General features: G+C 35.1%; 4 protein-coding genes across 5 annotated transcripts in view; 2 read left to right on the plus strand and 2 right to left on the minus strand.

Moving 5' to 3' along the window:
- LOC143901193 (ATP-binding cassette sub-family G member 1) overlaps window positions 1-7,933 on the plus strand; it is a 30,134-nt gene extending 22,201 nt beyond the window's left edge. Inside the window, exons 6-12 of the mRNA XM_077413267.1 lie at window positions 3,968-4,206; window positions 5,148-5,347; window positions 5,995-6,163; window positions 6,512-6,612; window positions 6,883-7,038; window positions 7,100-7,343; window positions 7,471-7,933. Coding sequence (XP_077269393.1) covers window positions 3,968-4,206; window positions 5,148-5,347; window positions 5,995-6,163; window positions 6,512-6,612; window positions 6,883-7,038; window positions 7,100-7,343; window positions 7,471-7,640 — 1,279 coding nt within the window. The 3' untranslated portion in view covers window positions 7,641-7,933. The remainder of the gene's footprint in view (window positions 1-3,967; window positions 4,207-5,147; window positions 5,348-5,994; window positions 6,164-6,511; window positions 6,613-6,882; window positions 7,039-7,099; window positions 7,344-7,470) is intronic.
- Window positions 7,934-8,873: 940 nt separating this feature from the next.
- On the plus strand, window positions 8,874-13,507 carry LOC143901197 (ribonuclease Oy-like). Its single transcript, XM_077413275.1, has 4 exons — window positions 8,874-9,108; window positions 9,638-10,175; window positions 10,312-10,472; window positions 11,479-13,507. Exons 1-3 carry the CDS (start codon window positions 9,047-9,049, stop codon window positions 10,468-10,470), a joined length of 759 nt encoding a protein of 252 aa, XP_077269401.1. The 5' UTR covers window positions 8,874-9,046; the 3' UTR covers window positions 10,471-10,472; window positions 11,479-13,507.
- Window positions 10,488-14,532, minus strand: LOC143901196 (UBX domain-containing protein 1). Of its 2 annotated transcripts, XM_077413273.1 has the most exons (7): window positions 14,344-14,528; window positions 14,217-14,270; window positions 13,993-14,154; window positions 13,593-13,844; window positions 13,248-13,485; window positions 12,994-13,174; window positions 10,488-11,541 (listed from the first exon to the last, which is right to left on the minus strand). In XM_077413273.1, the coding sequence occupies exons 1-7, from the start codon at window positions 14,397-14,399 to the stop codon at window positions 11,495-11,497; spliced, it is 990 nt and encodes a 329-aa protein (XP_077269399.1). In that variant the 5' UTR covers window positions 14,400-14,528; the 3' UTR covers window positions 10,488-11,494. The 2 variants fall into 2 exon arrangements, with proteins under 2 accessions (XP_077269399.1, XP_077269400.1); XM_077413274.1 differs by lacking the exon at window positions 10,488-11,541 and having other exon boundaries at window positions 13,053-13,185; window positions 14,344-14,532.
- A 468-nt stretch (window positions 14,533-15,000) lies between these two features.
- On the minus strand, window positions 15,001-17,077 carry LOC143901199 (histone H2A). The gene is made up of 3 exons (XM_077413277.1): window positions 16,869-17,077; window positions 16,538-16,745; window positions 15,001-15,875 (listed from the first exon to the last, which is right to left on the minus strand). The coding sequence occupies exons 1-3, from the start codon at window positions 16,888-16,890 to the stop codon at window positions 15,698-15,700; spliced, it is 408 nt and encodes a 135-aa protein (XP_077269403.1). The 5' UTR covers window positions 16,891-17,077; the 3' UTR covers window positions 15,001-15,697.
- Between the last annotated feature and the right edge of the window lie 212 nt (window positions 17,078-17,289).

Below are 17,289 nucleotides of genomic sequence, written 5' to 3' on the forward strand. Positions count from 1 at the left end.
TTTTCGTCGTAATATGTTGTCCCACAACTACCATAATCTCAGGGTAAATTCTAAGAAAAAATTATCTCCGTCTATGATTACTTCGAAAAATAAAAGCAATACTTCAAGTATACTCAAACCTGGACGAAATGGATTCCAACCCTTCATGAGTATCTCGAAAAACAAAAGTGTTACCCAAATAGACCTCGAACCTGGATCAAATATGTTATTCGAACCTTTTATGAGTACTTTACTAGAAATTTAATGTGTGAAGCGTAATGTGTGTGTATACACACAAATATCTCTTTATTAGGGGAAAGGGGGCATGAAAGAGCTAGTATTTTTCAAAATATTTAAAAAAAAATATTTAACCTGGCGTTAATGAAATAAAACCGCTTTCTAACTTGAGCGTATTTATTTATCTATAAGATAAATTTAATAAAAATATTATATTTAGTTATTAACAGATTTTTGTCACCTTTTTTTTAAATAGAGAATTTGGCTCTTTCAACAGTTTCAACACAACATGGCTTTGAAAAAGGCATCACCTGTTTCGAGAGAGCCGGGTACTATAAATTACTTAAAAAATATCTGAAAGATAGAAAATATAACATTTCTAATCAAAAACACTTATTAGAAAAAAAAAAATGAAAATTTTCCGTATTGCTATATATGAGTTACGAACTCAACCAGTCAACTTGCACTGACAGCAGTCTTCATTTATCTTACAGAATAATCTTTTGAATGGACACAGCAGTTATATTGTCGTTCTCTCAACACCGGCTCTTTCATAACATTATGTGTCAAAAATCTAACCACAAAATATCTAATAAACCAAAACAAACAAAAGAATTGTAGGTAACTATACGTTTTTAGTTAGGTTAAGTTAGTGTGCATAGCATTCGACTAAAAAAATACTTTTCTCCTAAAAGCTAATCGCAAATAAATATAAAAGACATGAAAATTTAACTCAAAAACTTATCTTTTGTCGTAATAATCTTTCACCTCTCACTATACGGCAATGCCGTTTTGACGTTGACTTGACTGTCAAATGTCTATATATGGATGACGTAGTTTCAGTGTTGCTCAAATTAAAATATTTTAAAATTTTTTGCTACATTCAGTTACTGTGAATGTATAGTCAAATATGCGATGGTTCTTTTAAAACATGGTTCTTTGGTCAGTATTCATGGTCGGATATTATTTCACGATCGTATTTAAAACGGTCTTAAATATAAGATCCGACTATGAATACCGGTCTTTCATACCACTCTCCCCTTACAATTTTACATTATAATTATGATAATATATTCGAATACTACTTATAAAAAATTCTAATTTTTACGATAGAAACTGCTTACAACTTACAAGTACATTTTGAATTCTGCAGGCACTTATTCTAAAATTCGAAACTAACTAATCGGGATTTGATTACTTCATTACATATATATATGTATATACATATGTATACAAGGTGTCCGTCATTAATGTCCAAGCAAATATCTCGAAAAATATGGAAGATATGGAAAAACACTTTAGACCAAAAGAAAATAAGACCAAACAAAATAAAACCAATTTTCAAAAGAATTAATTTTTTAAGGTCACATAAAGATCATTGCCATTTTAAAAAATGGAATTATATGATTTTTTTCATAACATGATTTTTCTAATTACTTTACATATTTATATAAAAGTATTAAAAGGTACATTTACCAAAAAATTGATGGTTTACGAGATATTTCATGTTTTATTCTGGCACATTTTGACATCTATACTATTATTATAAAGCAACAGAGTTTGTAGCTTTTTTTTTGTTTGCTATGATCTCGAAAACCAATGGACCGAATTTTTACTAAAAGTATATGAAATAGGGGTAGAATTTCCCGAGGAGTGTTATAGAGTGTATAGTTTTTTGTTACCGATTTTCTGGAAACCGGTTTTTTTAATTCTTCTAATTTTTTGAGAAATAATTGACCGAATTTTAAAAAATTGTATATGAAACAAGAGTAGAATTTTCCGGGAAGTGCCATAAAGTGTATAATTTTTCGTTACCGATCTTTTTGGAAACCGGTATCAGAAGTTTTTCGAATTTTTTGGGAAATATTTGATAGAATTTTAAAGAATTGTATATAAAACAGGGGTAGAATTTCCCGGGGAGTGCTATAAACTGTATAGTTTTTTGTTACCCATCTTTTTGGGAACCGGTATCTTTTTGGAAATCGATTACGAAATTTTTCTATACTATCTTTACTATTATCTTTACTATTATAATAAAGAGGCAGAGTTTGTTTGTTTGCTTTGATCTCGAAAACCATTTGACCGAATTTTTACCAAAAGTATATAAAATAGGAGTAGAATTTTCCGAGGAGTGTTATAGTTTTTCGTTACCGATCTTTTTGGGAATCGGTATCCAAAATTTTTTTAATTTTTCGGAAATAATTGACCGAATTTTCTTGTGATGTTATTTTTTGACCCGGTATTTATTATTTTTAAGTAGAGACTAAATAAGTTGTTAAATTCATATGTTAAACATTAATAAATTAATCAATATTGAAAGTCGCTTTCGAGAAACAATTGACCAAATTTTCCTGTAATGTTATTTTTTGACCCGGTATATTTATTCGTTTTGAGTAGAGACTAAATAGCAAAAGCTATATACGCATATGAGAGCCATGCATATGAAGTTGCGAGCGAAGCCGCGGGGCATGCTAGTAAAACATAAAGTATCTCGTAAACTATTCATTTTTAGTAACTGTACCTTAACACTTTTAGGTACAGAATAATAAGATGCAATTAATATGTTTTCTTTACAGTAATTGATTCATCTTATTATTCTGTACCTAAAAGTGTTAAGGTACAATTACTAAAAATACATATATATATATATATATATATATATATATGTATACAATGCGCGCGCGCGCGTGTGTGTGTGTGTGTGTGTGTGTGTGTGTGCGTGCGTGCGTGTGCGTGTGTGCGTGTGTGTAAATAACGATAAAAACTGATAAGATAGATAGAGAAACAAATGAATCATACTTCTACTTCCTAAATTCTATCTTGTTGCTGTTCCATCAAGGATTTATTACTCTTTTCTATCATCACGCGAGTGTAATAAATAAGAGAAATTTTGGAGCTATTGTTTTAATTAAACAATGGTTACATATATAACAAAAATCACTGTACAATTGCGAAATGTGTAATGTCACAGTGATGCCTCGGTACCTCGACAACGCGAATATCTGCAACTGCAAAAATCTAAAATGCAGGAGAGAATCGATAATTTATTCTAAATCTATTGTCTAAATACGTATTATTATTCGCTGAATTATTATATCCATTTTTATTGCTATTCAATTATCTACTAATTGCTAATCGGGAATTAAATTTCGATTATGCTAAGATCATTCTGTCGTCTTAACTCTGCTTCGTTGAACTATAAATGCATTCGAAGAAGAAGAAGTAAAAACTGATCTCAAGAGACCGCCTATTTGTCATGAAGCAAAAATTGAAGAATATAAATACATAAATGTTTTATTATTCATCCCATCACGTCTCTCTAACAAGGTTTAAAAAAGCGTCTCGTACGTCAATAGAAATCCGTCGAAAAGCGTTAAAAATCACAAAATCATTAAAATGAATTTTAAAAATCGATTGCAGATAGGATCATCGATTCTCCTTCTTGTAGTTACGGCATGCATGCTAGATGGACGGAACCATGCAGGCGCATAAATATAAGCACACACGCGCATAAAAGAAAATTATTTTACAATAAACGTTCGAGACAGCAAACATTTGCTCGCGGTAAATATTTTTACATCTCACTCGGACTATGTTGATCGCAGATACTAATTATGCACTTTTAACGACGACATCAAAGAAGTCTCGCGTGGAGAGACTCCGCCATCAGATTATTCAGCGATTCATCCGCTCTCGAAGCGTATTGTCATCACAGAAGTGTCAAAAAGAGATATTTTTTTCTTTCTTTCAGTGGACTGGACGAGATCGCTTCTGCCCAGTGCGTTGATGTTCTCCAGAGGTTGGCGCATTTCGGGCGGACTGTCGTGTGCTCGGTGCATACGCCTAGCGCGAGCGCGTTTCAGAAATTCGACCACGTTTACGTCATGACCGACGGACAATGCGTTTACAGGGACACCGCGAGCAACCTAGTGCCTTTCTTGCGAAATGTAGGCCTAGAATGCCCGACACATTACAATCCAGCGGACTTTAGTGAGTTAATTATACACTACTGCAGAGAATTTTCTCTTAGAGTTTACCCTGAAAATCATGATACATAGTTATGGGATAATATCTATGTATTACGAAGAATTTTATGTGCAAACTATTCTGATTAATATCTACCCTAATAAAAATATTATTTATTACAATAAAATATAAAATATGTTTGATTAATTTTACTAAAATATGTAGTAAAATTTCAATAATTTTTCAAAAATTACCAATCTGCTTGGTCATTTTTATTACGTTGTTTGTAAAATTTCTTTTGTATATTTAAAAAATTTCTATCGTTATACACCGATAATATTTGATTGGTTGCCAATTGTCCCAAGTTTGTAGTGAATTTAACGGTAAAATATAACGAAAAATTTTCTCCATATAATCTCGCATAACCACGCATAACTCGAAAACTCTGTCGCCTATGCAATCGCGTTTCTCGCTTCGCGAAGCCACACGTGTGAGATAATGATGGACATCTGAAGGATGAAACTGTAGCCCCATTGGCTAGGCTTTAAATTATACTTCTAAGATTTACAATTTATGATATTATAGTTTTATTATAGTTTTATTTGCATCATTGAGTAAAATGTAGGCGAAAAAAGCATTATCTAAAACTCCGAGACCTCTTTTCATAAATAATGCAAAGAGAAGGATTATAAAAATTAAGAATTAATAATTTAATTTTAAAAAATTAGGAATTAATTAATTATGGATTTATATGTAGTTCGATTTCGATCAAAAACGATTTAATTCCATCGAGCTCCGAAATCTCTTTTCATAAATAATGCAAAGAAGATTATAAGAATAAAAAATTAATAATCTATATATTAATTTTTAGGAATTAGGGATTAATTAATTAAAAATACATAGTTTGATTTGGATAAAAACAATTATGTTAACAAAATTACATTAACGTCGAATATTCATTTCAGTAATAGAGATCGCGTCGGGTGAATATGGTTTCAATTGGATCGACCGGATGGTTACATGTGTCAAGACGAAGCAACCGCTACTTCCGATTCCTCGATCGAAGAGCGAGTTAGACCTCGTCCAAAAGATCCCGAAAATCTCGTGGATCTATCAATTCGGCACGCTAGTGAGGAGAATGATGCTGCAGCTTTATCGAAACAAAGTAAGATCGGCGTATTTTACATATCTCTCCAGAAGCGGGATTCTGTAACTCCTTAACGACAGTTTCAGTATAGTTGCACAGCTTTTTTATCACATATAATACCTGACAGAATCCCGCTACAGGTAGTAAAATCTGTCGAAAATAAATTTTGCAAAGTGTCTGCTATAAATTTTGTCGGTAAAATGTCAGCAGAAATATTATAAAAAGAATCTCTGTCATTTCGCAATGATATATATATTTAAATACGGCTGCTTTATATCCATTTAAATGATAGATTCTGTTTGGTTTCTATTGGCAATCTATTATCAAATTATATTGACTAATAGTAGAACATGAGCTTAATGTAAACGCAATGTGATGCCAATTTGCATCGCAACATTTTATTCAAATCTGCTATAGCAAACTATACTAGCATATTAATTGCTATCATTTTGTTTACTAAGATTAGTAGTATGCTAAGTATCAAGTGATTTGTATTATGAGAGAATCCACTAACGTAAGAAACGATACTGAGTGATCTCGAAGCTATTTTGTAAATGAAAAGAATAAAGTAGACATACACATAGTATATCCGATAAGATATACTTATTGGTCAGAAAATCTCCTCTGAAGACGCGCATAAAGAACAGGTTTCTTTGTGTTCACAGAATTATATATACCTGAAGATATCGCTCCACATCTTTTTGGGGCTAGTGATCGGCGGATTATTTTTTAATATGGGCAACGACGGCTCCAAGGCCCTCTTCAATTACGGCTTTTGCTTCGCGTGCATCATAGTTTTTCTGTACTTACCTATGCTACCGGTGCTGCTGCAGTGTAAGGAAAAATTCTCTGCGCGTAGAAAATTAGAAACGGTGCATAAAAAAAAAATAAAAATCAATGTTCTGACTGATCGGAAATTTTACCTATCAATTTTATGTTCGCGGATATTCCTTTGATACGGAAATCTCGTCATAAGAAAGCACGTTTGTCGTACAATCGAAAAGCATAACACGATTTTATGATATTTGTTTGTCGTATAAAATTGCCATAATTATATTCAAAAATTAAATCTCTTTTTTTTTTTAAAGGCACGATTCGTAAAGACACAGAAACGATTAAAGACATTACTTTTCAAGACATCAGCTCAAAATTGTATTTTATCTCGTTATTTTCTCATTGCAGTTCCTTCAGAAATCCAGATGATGAAACGGGAACACTTCAACAGATGGTACAATTTTAGCGCATATTATTGGGCTTTAACAGTAGTCAGTATACCTTCACAGGTTGGTCTTCTGTAAATTATATAATTTGTCTTTTATATGGTATGGATATTTTATATATCTTCGATGGCGTCCGAATAAAAAATTTTAACTTCCTGGAGAAAAATTGTCCCACGTGAACTATAGCTTCTGGTTTCGTCAATTGTAATTTTTATGGAAAGAATTTAAACTCTCCTTAGCAAAGAGAATTACATCTCATTTTTACTTTAAATCTTGATCCTAATCTGTTTATCTATCCAAACGTTTTAAAAATTATTCTTGGTCTTTTCCCAGATATTTTTCGCTGTTTTATATCTCTCAATGGTTTATCTTATCACGGGGCAACCCTTGGAGTTGCAGAGAACTTCCATGTTTTTCGGCACTTGCTTCGTGTGTGCCTTCATCGCGGAGAGCATAGGACACAACATTGCCAGCGTGTTTAATATCAAGGTACGTTCAAAATTGCAAAAAGAAAGGAGAAACTCTCCTAAGATCCATTGTCCTTTTACAGAATAGTGTATTCACTGGACCCGCGTTAAGTTGTCCCTTGATGCTAATTGCGGTGCAAGATTTTGGTGAGTCAATCGTTCCTCGACCGATCTACCGAACAATTCTAATGTATATGAGTTATATCCGGTACGCATTGGAGGCTCTCACAGCGGCCATATACGGTTTCAATAGACAGAGACTACCTTGTCCAGTGGAAGAAGTTTACTGTCATTTCAGCTCGCCTACAGAACTCATGCGAATCATAGGTAAGAACCTACTGATCGGTTTAGTCGCTCTGGTACCCGTTTTAGGAGGCATTACGCACATCACGCGTTATTTCGATGCTAATCTGTAAATATCCAAAGTGTTTAAGTAAATTTGTCTGTGTTCCAGGTATGAAGACAGTTCCGAATTTCTGGTTGGATTTATCCGCCCTTTTCGTCATCTTATTTATTTCTAAGGGAATCTTATATTATTTGCTGAGGCAAAGGGTGCAACCAAACAAAACTTTCCAGATGCTCCACTTAATAGGAAAATTAATCAAAAGCCATTTCAACATGTGATGCTTAGTTACACATATGTTTCATTTTCGCTCGTATCATGATGTGTCGACATTATACGCGTGCTCTCTAAGTAAATAAAACGCATTCTAGAAATGTGATCTTGAAATGTATTTGCTACGAAGCATAGGTACAAAATTGTCGATACAACGATATGTCGAACGTGATATTAATTATGACTAAAATGAAAAATTAAAGCTAAAATTATAAAAGACAGAAAATAATATAATAGTATAATTTGTAAAAATAAAATAAACAATTATACAATTTTTGCTAAATAAAAAGAAAATAAATTATGTGCTCTTATTTTTGTCATCATACCGTCAAAGCTAGAATATTTCATAAGAATCGCCTCAAGGTAAGTTTTTAGATAAGGTTTTTTTTTATACAAAAATATATAACTATTACAACGTCGAATTCGATTTTGCATAAGACACGTAGAGTTTGCGTTAGAATACCGGTCTAAAATATAGAAAAATTATTCTTTCACTGTAAACGATTATTATAAGAGATCATGATAAGAGATAGCAATGCCATCTAATACCGTTGCTATCAATTGCTATTGCGCATATTCGATTACACGTTTACAAGAATTTGTCTAAGCATCTAGCTTGGCACAATGATAATATGACTATTACTTATCATTAGACACACGTCACATACGTCATACGTCGTAGAGCAATAAGAAAAACGTCTGGCGATAAATATAAATAAACGATGTTAGAAGATCTGACGTGTAGTCATAATCTACGGCCGTTTAATTTAATTCCAGCAAGCTTTCGCGCGTACACTCTTTTATTATTATATACACTATAATTTTAACAATATTTTAAATAGAATGTAATAATATTCTCAATTATAAATGCACTCTTTGAATTAGCGGTAATTACTTCTCAAATTAGAAGCAATTATATCTTAATTGTTTAAATAATAAGAAATGATTATTATTACTTAGATATTTAACGCAATTCATAAAAAGATTATAAAAAGATACATCACAATCACAAAAGTTATTTCTCTAAAATTTATTGTACCAAGCTTAAATTATTTTTTACAAATTATATATATATATATATATATATATATATATATTTTGTATAATATTACATAAATAAACACAAAAATGTTTAGTGTAACGCTTGTGGTTAAGAATATGCACTTTATTAGAAACATTCACGTGGCAGTGGTAAATACAGGTGCGCTTTCATAATGCGGCCGCTCGAAGAACCAGCGACAAGATCAGGTAGAAAATACTGCTGTCCGAACAGACAATGTAAAGAACGGTAAAGATGGTGGTGGTAGTGAAAAAGGTGGGAGCGTTAAGTGCCTTTAATTCCGTTGCTCCCTCGGGTCAGTCTCCACTCTCTCTCTCTCTCTTCGCATAGAACAATTTCTCGCTTCCCAACAGAATGCGCAAGTACAGCATAGCGTCGTGTATTGTCTTGCTTTATCTACTGTGCATCACGCATGGGTGAGTAAAACGATGTATGTACATCTATGATGAAGGCGTCAAAATAAATTGTTTGAAATATTGTGTAAATATCATGTGGCTCATTGGGTCAACACGTTAATTGAAGATAAAGTACATTTGCGTTAGCACCTGCAAACGTACGCACGCAAGTGTCAACAAGTGTTACTAACGCATTTTTCAAAGAATTCTACCGATATCTATCGATATCTACCGATATTCTATTGATATAGCGCACATATCTATAACTTTCAATTATTTTAAATAAGTCACACGCGAGACAAGCTATTCTTTGGCTCAATCAAGAGATCACGTAAGCGTTCTAATTGACCCATTGGACTTTCCTGGTATGCAAGATCTAAATCAATATATATATATATATATATATATATATATATATATATAGATATATAGATAATTTTCAATTTTTAAATATAATTCTAATGATTTAAATTTTAAATAACATTCTACGAATAATTGTATTTGTATAAATTGTAATTTATAATGTACGACTTTTATTTATCTTTAATAGGAAATACTTTAATACAAGAGGGTACAGAAAACAAACGTCCAATGAATTTGACGTCCTGATATTTACTCAGCAATGGCCGTTGACAGCTTGTTTCGTATGGAAAAATAAATCCGACACACGCAGCTGCTCGTTACCCAGGCACGACGAGTGGACCATCCATGGAATTTGGCCCACGAAATATAACACATTAGGCCCACAGTTTTGTAACAAGTCGTTGGAATTTAATCCAAGCGCTATAGCGCCTATAGAAAGTGAATTAAAAGAAAATTGGCTCGATATCCATAAAGGGTCTAAACCTTATTCGTTCTGGAAACACGAATGGGATAAACACGGCACTTGTGCAGTCACGGTAAAAGCTTTAAATAACGAATTTAATTATTTCGAAGCGGGACTAAAATTATTCGACAAGTACAATATGATGGACGTACTTGCGAAAGCAAATATCTTGCCGGGTAACAAATATATGGTACAAGATATGTTGAAAGGAATTCAAAAGATATTGAATACAAGAGGACAAATAATGTGTGTGACTGACGACGTAAGTCCAAAAATTATTTCAAGATAAACGTCGTTTAAATCGTTTTTTTTTCTTTTGTCGGATATAAAAAAAATATAGATATATATAAAAAAATTAACATAATAGTTTTTACTTCAAATGTATACTTTTTTTCCAGAAAACGCATGAGTCATATGTGATCGAGATGAGGCTTTGTTTTGACAAAACATTACAATTGGTAAACTGCGATGGTATATATCATTTCCCTACGAACTGTAGATCCAAAGAGATAATCTATCCTAGTCATGTACCACATTATTATGTGACGCAGACATAACGGTAATATTAAAATCATTATTTATGCATGTGTGTGTGTGTGTGTGTGTGTGTGTGTGTGTGTGTGTGTGTGTGTGTGTGTGTGTGTGTGTGTGTGTGTGTGTGTGTGTGCCTGTGTGTGCCAGCGAGATAAAATTTAATAGAATTATATCACATATACACAATATACAGATCATTTCAAATTTTATGATATAAAAAAATCAACACTAAATCTTTATAGAAGTTAAATAGTATGATTCGAGTTTTTAATCCAAGTTTTAATCAATACACGGAGAGAATTTTTCGTTATATTTTATCGTTAAATTCACTACAAACTTAAGACAACTTGGCAACCAAGAAATTTCTGAAATATACAACAGACATTTTACAAACAATGTGATAAAAATTACCAAGCAGATTGGTAATTTTTGAAAAATTATTAAAATTTCCTAGATATATTTTAGTAAAATTAAACACATTTTATATTTTAATGTAATAGATATTAATATTTTTTATTATGGTAGATATTAATCAAAATAACTCGCATAAAATTCTTCGTAATACATGTTGTCCCACAACTACCATGATTTTCAAGGTAAATTCTAAGAGAAAATTCTCTCTGTGTAGTATTAAAAAAATAACATCGGAAATATAGTTCAGATCGAGATGTTATCATAATTTCTAGATTAAATAATGTTTGTAAGATTTTCAAAGAAACGTGAAAACAAGAAATAGTAGAAACAGAAGGTAGTATCGTTGAAAATTATAAATATTAATACAAGTCTCAAATGTTTCATTATTTAATTTTTAATCGTAACGTTATTTTTTCAATTGCGATAAATTTATAATTTTTGTTAAGAAAAAGCAGACTACAAAGAAATCAGTTTCAGAAATCGAAAAGATTCGTATATCACACACAATGAGTTTGAATCTATCGTTTATAATAAAGAATATCATTATATTAGATTATCATTATCTTATAATTAATCTGTATGATAATATACATTAGTATTTTTTGCTTACAAATTAGGGCATTACTGGCTACATCATTCCACCTTCTTTTGAACGATCACGACTGCTGAGGGTACTAGGCCTGTAAATAAAACAAGAATATACTTTATGCAGTTTCCAGGAAAAATACTTATATATATGATAAATACGCACATCGTAATTACAACCGATACAATTGCTGATACAGTTACAACTTGATGTTATCACATTACGGTTGATAAAATTGCATAAATAATTAAGGGAGGTTACATCCCTTCAAACTAGGTCAAAATTAACGAATTTTTATTGTGGGTAAAATTATGTTTTATTAACACTGCGCGGACACCGTGGGTCTTTTAAGGCGATTTTCACAGTCAATTTTTCATTTATGATTCCTACAAGAATGGCTTCAAAGCACGTATTTTCGGAATAGATGCCGATCGGAATTATTCCGTTTTCCCTAGAAAACACAATAGAAATCTAGGAAATAACTAAACAATTCGGAATCCATTCCGAAAAGTTTGGTACTTTGCATGGTATTTTGGAATACCATCCCCGATAGCACCAATATCCTATAAATATTCATATAACGTCCATAGGCATTCTGGACATAATATGGACATCCATAGGATATTGTGTGCTGTCTGGGATGTATAAGAATTTTCAACGTGTCATTTCTCGCTTCTGATGTTACGATTCCAACATGGCCGCGGCGAGTATCCAGGAGCCTTAAATATCAGTACCAGAAATATCTCAGAAATTAGTGATTTATATAAAGATTTTTTCGATTAAGAACCTCAGCACTCTCGTATGATAACGTAGCGCAACGTAACGTGGGTCAACGCAGGAGAAACGTATCGGTTACAATGTTATACGTTTCTTATGCGTAGACCTACGTTACGTTACGTTACCATATGATAGCCTTGTGCGGAGGCTCTTATTTATTCCTTAGTTTTTTTTATAAATAAAAGAAAACCGATTATTATATAGAATCACATTTTTTGCTACAAATTGTTGCCATTTTTCAAAAAATAAACATTTTCAAAATCGGCTATGACAAAAACTAGTTTTATTCATCTAGTTTAACGGAAATTTTTGTTTTTTGTTTCACATGAAAGAAAACGGAGGTTTCTCTAGTACCGCAAACGCCATTTTTACAAACACCATTCGGAAAAATAGTTGCCAGGACTCAATTTATGATGTTTTTTAATTGAAATTTTCGGGAGATATTCTTTAAAGACCACTCTACAAAACATATATTTTTATTTTTTAATAAAACAATTTTACTCACAATAAAAATACGTTAATTTCTACCTACTTTTAGGCCTGCCAAAGGTATGTAACCCATTAATAGAATTCGTTGCACCGATAAATAATAATAATTATCGCGTATATATGTATATATATGAATATAATAACTAATGTGTGTATATATATATATATATATATATATATATATATACACACACATTAGTTATTATATGTATATATGTATATATATATATATATATATATATATATATATAAAAGAATAAATTATCAATATACAGCATACCTAACACGTCCAATGGCGTATCGTAATCCTCATCTGTAAAGACTTTTTTGGGAAATGTGGTCATTAACTGGAAGGGACCATTACCATCTGTCCTATTCATTTCAATAAACAGTCTTACTGCAGACAATTGTTCCTTACTTCCGAAGCTTTGTGTCAAGGTTTGCCCGTTGGTAAGCCTAAGCTAAATTGCAACTGTTTGAAGAAAACATGGTCTACATATTTTTACATTTCATTCATTATATTTATATTAATACCTGAAGCCTGGTTTCAGTGTAATCCTTCCTATGATGCGCAGACGCAGATGAAGATATTGCGGGTAATGGGGTCGAAATAGTATTAACTGATTGAGCACTGCTTTCAGCAGCTGCTTTAGCTCGCCTTGCTGCTTTGTCGGCTTCGATTTGTGCTCGAACTCTTTGCCTAGCTTCCTTCTCCTCCGCCTTCTCCCGTTTTCTTTGCTCCAGGAGCTTCTGCATCTCTAACTCTTCCAATCTGTTACATATATATATATACACATACGTATATATATGTATATAAATATATAAAATATAGAATTTGCATACAATCTCTGTTATCAATTTCATTATTTTGTCCCTTACTTCTTTCTGGCTTCAGACATCTCCTTTCCCGATCGTATCCTATTCTTTTCCCTTTCAAATGCATTTTTCTTTTCCTGCTCCTCTCTCTCCTTCCTCTTCTGCCTCAACTTCTCCTCCAGCATCTTCAGCTGCTCCCGCTTCTCTTCCTCACTGAGTGGCTTCTTCTCTTCCGTGCTTTCCGAAAATCTATCGTGCCCGGACTTTGTGGCATGGTACTCAACTTCCAAGTTAGATTTGAATAGCTTTCCACATCTGTAAAGATAGTTTTGGAAAAAGACATGTATGCACTCTGGCAAAATTCAGCGATATTCCATAGAAGAGCGTAACGTGTCAATGTCGACGCTTAAGCAAGCGTTCATATTCCACCGTTTAGGAGTCTTATCCTTGCAATTCAACGTACACGTCGCACTTCATAGACTTGGCCGTTTCAGTCGTAGATACCGATTGGCTGCTAGCACCAGCGACGTTGTCCTGTATCGGTGCATCGGCAGGCAACGCCGGGGCACTCTCGCCTACGACGGGTTCTGGCGTGGACTCGGCCTCGTCCGAGTGGGCCAGCAGCCTAAAATGAAAAATCGATAGCGTCACAACGCGACGAGAGTCGTAGCAGCAACGTTCGCGTACCATTCCATCGCCGGCTCCACGCCTTTGTTGCCGGTGATCTCCAAAGCCTTCTCGCTGCAACAAAAACGACGTCGAAACGTCAACGTAGGTTAGGCCCCGACGGCGCGACGTTTATCTACGAACTTACGCCTTGGACATGCTGAAACCCATGTCCACGAGGATGTCTATCACGCCCGACGACATTTCGCGTTGCTCGCTGCCACGTTCGGCGAATGTACCACCTCGAAAAAGCCGTTCACCGCGGAGCACCGCCGTCCAAAAGTTAAATGTCACGTCGAATCGACGCGCTACTTAAAACGCTATGAGACATCAACGCAGGCCCGGAGTCGTTTGCGAGATGGCGACAGTAGATTCAAGAGCACCGATTTCGAATTCGCGATCCGGGCAAATATTGTGAGACTTTTTTGAATCTCGATCGGAATCGTTCAGTCCTTCGTCCTTTCCTAGATTTCTATCGTGTTTTCCCAGAAAAACGGAAAAACTCCGATTTACTGTTCATTCCGAACATTTTCTTCGTACACACTTGGGCAACGGGATTGTTCGGTAACATTTCGCAAGTAACAAACGATACGAAATTGTAATATTGATCAATAACTTTTCGTGAATATCATGGTAGACAATAAAATCCACTCATTTATGACTATTGCTGTATCACAAATGTACAAAAGGATATCTCACAGTAGATGGAACATGAAATGTCGAAAGTTCAAAGAGATCTTTCTACAACGAAGTTTTATTTATATCTAAAACTGGGATTATACACACCTGCGAACTGAACTTCAAGTAAGGACGCAATGCTATTTATTTTTGCTTAAATATCGTTTACATTCAACAAAAACATTCAAGCGCTTTCGCAATACATCTTCGAATCTTCATTGTTAATAAAATACCGGAGAATCAAAATAAACGAGAAGCTAAAGATAAAAAAAATAAAGAAAAATATATGCAGAAAGAATATAATTGTAACAATAGTTTTTAAATAATATAATTGTATCATAAATACATCACACATGTATGAACAAAACAGTCACAATTAATAGTATGGTCTTCGAGAGAGGAATTTACGATTCCGTTCAGCACTGTAACATCTTTAACCAAAACACAATTATCAAATACATTTCGTCAAGCAGCAATTATACTTTCAACAGTATCAAGGACAGACGCGTCAGAGAGCGTGAATCTAGCTCAAATATCTCCATAAAAATACAATGAAAATTCTTGCGAGTGGTCGTGATTAAAAAAAAAAAAGAAAGGAAAAAAACGTTCGCAGATTTGAATTCGTGAAAACGATGGACTAACAAAGAAACCAACGTGACAATGTAACGCGTTTGTTATCAACCTCCGCATTTTTTATCTTCAGAACCGTATAATCAGTCCTATCATACGAGTTTATAAGGACATTCGTTTCTTTTACCCCGGTTTCACGAAACAAAGGCATCTCTCTATAAGAGTTACGGTTAAAATTATAAACGTGTGATAATCTAATATTCCTGCGACGCTTTGTCGCCCTTTCCGGAGCCGCCGGAGCCGGTCTTCTTCGGCAGCAGGACCGCTTGGATGTTAGGCAGGACTCCACCTTGAGCAATGGTCACTCCGGACAACAATTTGTTCAGCTCCTCGTCATTACGAATGGCCAATTGCAAGTGGCGTGGGATTATCCTGTGGAAAAAATAGGCATTTATACACAATTTCAACTTGATACATATTAAATAAACATTAAATACAAAAAAAAGCAACAACGTTACAAGGTATCGCGAGTCAAGATGATATTCATGCTAGCTATTGATATAATCTACAAATTGTTCCATATTCCTATATAATAATAAGGAAAGAACGAGCCTTTTTATTTGTTTATGTTCGAATAAGCTAGGCAATCCACGTTGGCGAAGGTTAAACACAAAATATGCCAACGTCGATCACACAATTTGCAAAAATTCAAACGCAAAGGCAGACTAATAAATAAATATATAGAATTTACGAAAGAGACAATACAGATTCCTTCGAAAACAAACGAGCGTGATATAACGGTCGCGCTTGCGAGCGCATACCGATTCAAGATGAATAACGCCGAAAACGACTCGAGAAGTAATTTTCTTAAAATGAGTCAGTTAACGGCGGTGGATCTACACTCCCTCTGAAATATAGATTCTCGGCCTGGAGCCGAGGCCCGAGGGTGCGAAGAAAACCGAGCGAGACGCAGACACGAGATAGAAACAGGAAGTCGCGATGAGTGAGAGAGACGGAGCGAGAAAGCGCGCCGCGCGCGCGCGCGCGCGACAGAGAAAGAGAGAGCGCGAGAATGAAGAAGAGGAAGGGCTTGCCTAGTCTTTTTGTTGTCCCTGGCGGCATTTCCAGCCAGCTCGAGCACCTCCGCCGCCAGATATTCCATGACGGCGGCGAGATAGACCGGCGCACCGGCGCCGACGCGTTCCGCGTAGTTGCCTTTCCTGAGGAGACGGTGGATCCTCCCCACGGGGAACTGCAGCCCGGCCCTGCTGCTGCGGGTCTTCGCCTTCCCCTTGGTTTTACCTGGAAAAGGGACACACGTCGAGGAATGTCGTCGCCGTCGCCCGGCGTGGCGCGACGCGACGCGGCGCGAGACTCTCCTCCCTTTTCCGGCTTCCCTTTTTGTCGCTTTTCGTCTTTACTTACCGCCTTTGCCGCGTCCAGACATGTCTCGCCGTTAAGTCAAGTCGAGCGCGTTTCCTATTTCCTTAATCCTTGCACGACTGCACGAGGGAGGAACGAGGGAGGGAGCGCGAGATAGTCAGATAGACAGAATGATCAGAATGATGCACGGGACCGCACGCCGACACGTAGACACCGAGCGCTGAAAGCCGAATGAAGCGGCGCGGCCCGCGCAACCGTGACGCTCGTGCGCATGCACGCATGCACGTCGGATATTTTGGCGCTCATTTGCGCGGGAACGGCCGCGCCGACGGCGCCGGCCGCGCGCCGAGCGCCGATCGCGCGCGACGCGACACACTCCCACGTCCCGCCCGAAAGTCCCTGCCTCGCCTAATTGGTTATCTCACTTATCTCGCATCACTAGACACAAACGAGAAATGACGAA

Source organism: Temnothorax americanus, unplaced genomic scaffold (assembly GCF_048541705.1).
Source record: "Temnothorax americanus isolate GAGA-0224 unplaced genomic scaffold, ASM4854170v1 Scaffold32, whole genome shotgun sequence".
Classification (NCBI taxonomy): Eukaryota; Metazoa; Arthropoda; class Insecta; order Hymenoptera; family Formicidae; genus Temnothorax; species Temnothorax americanus.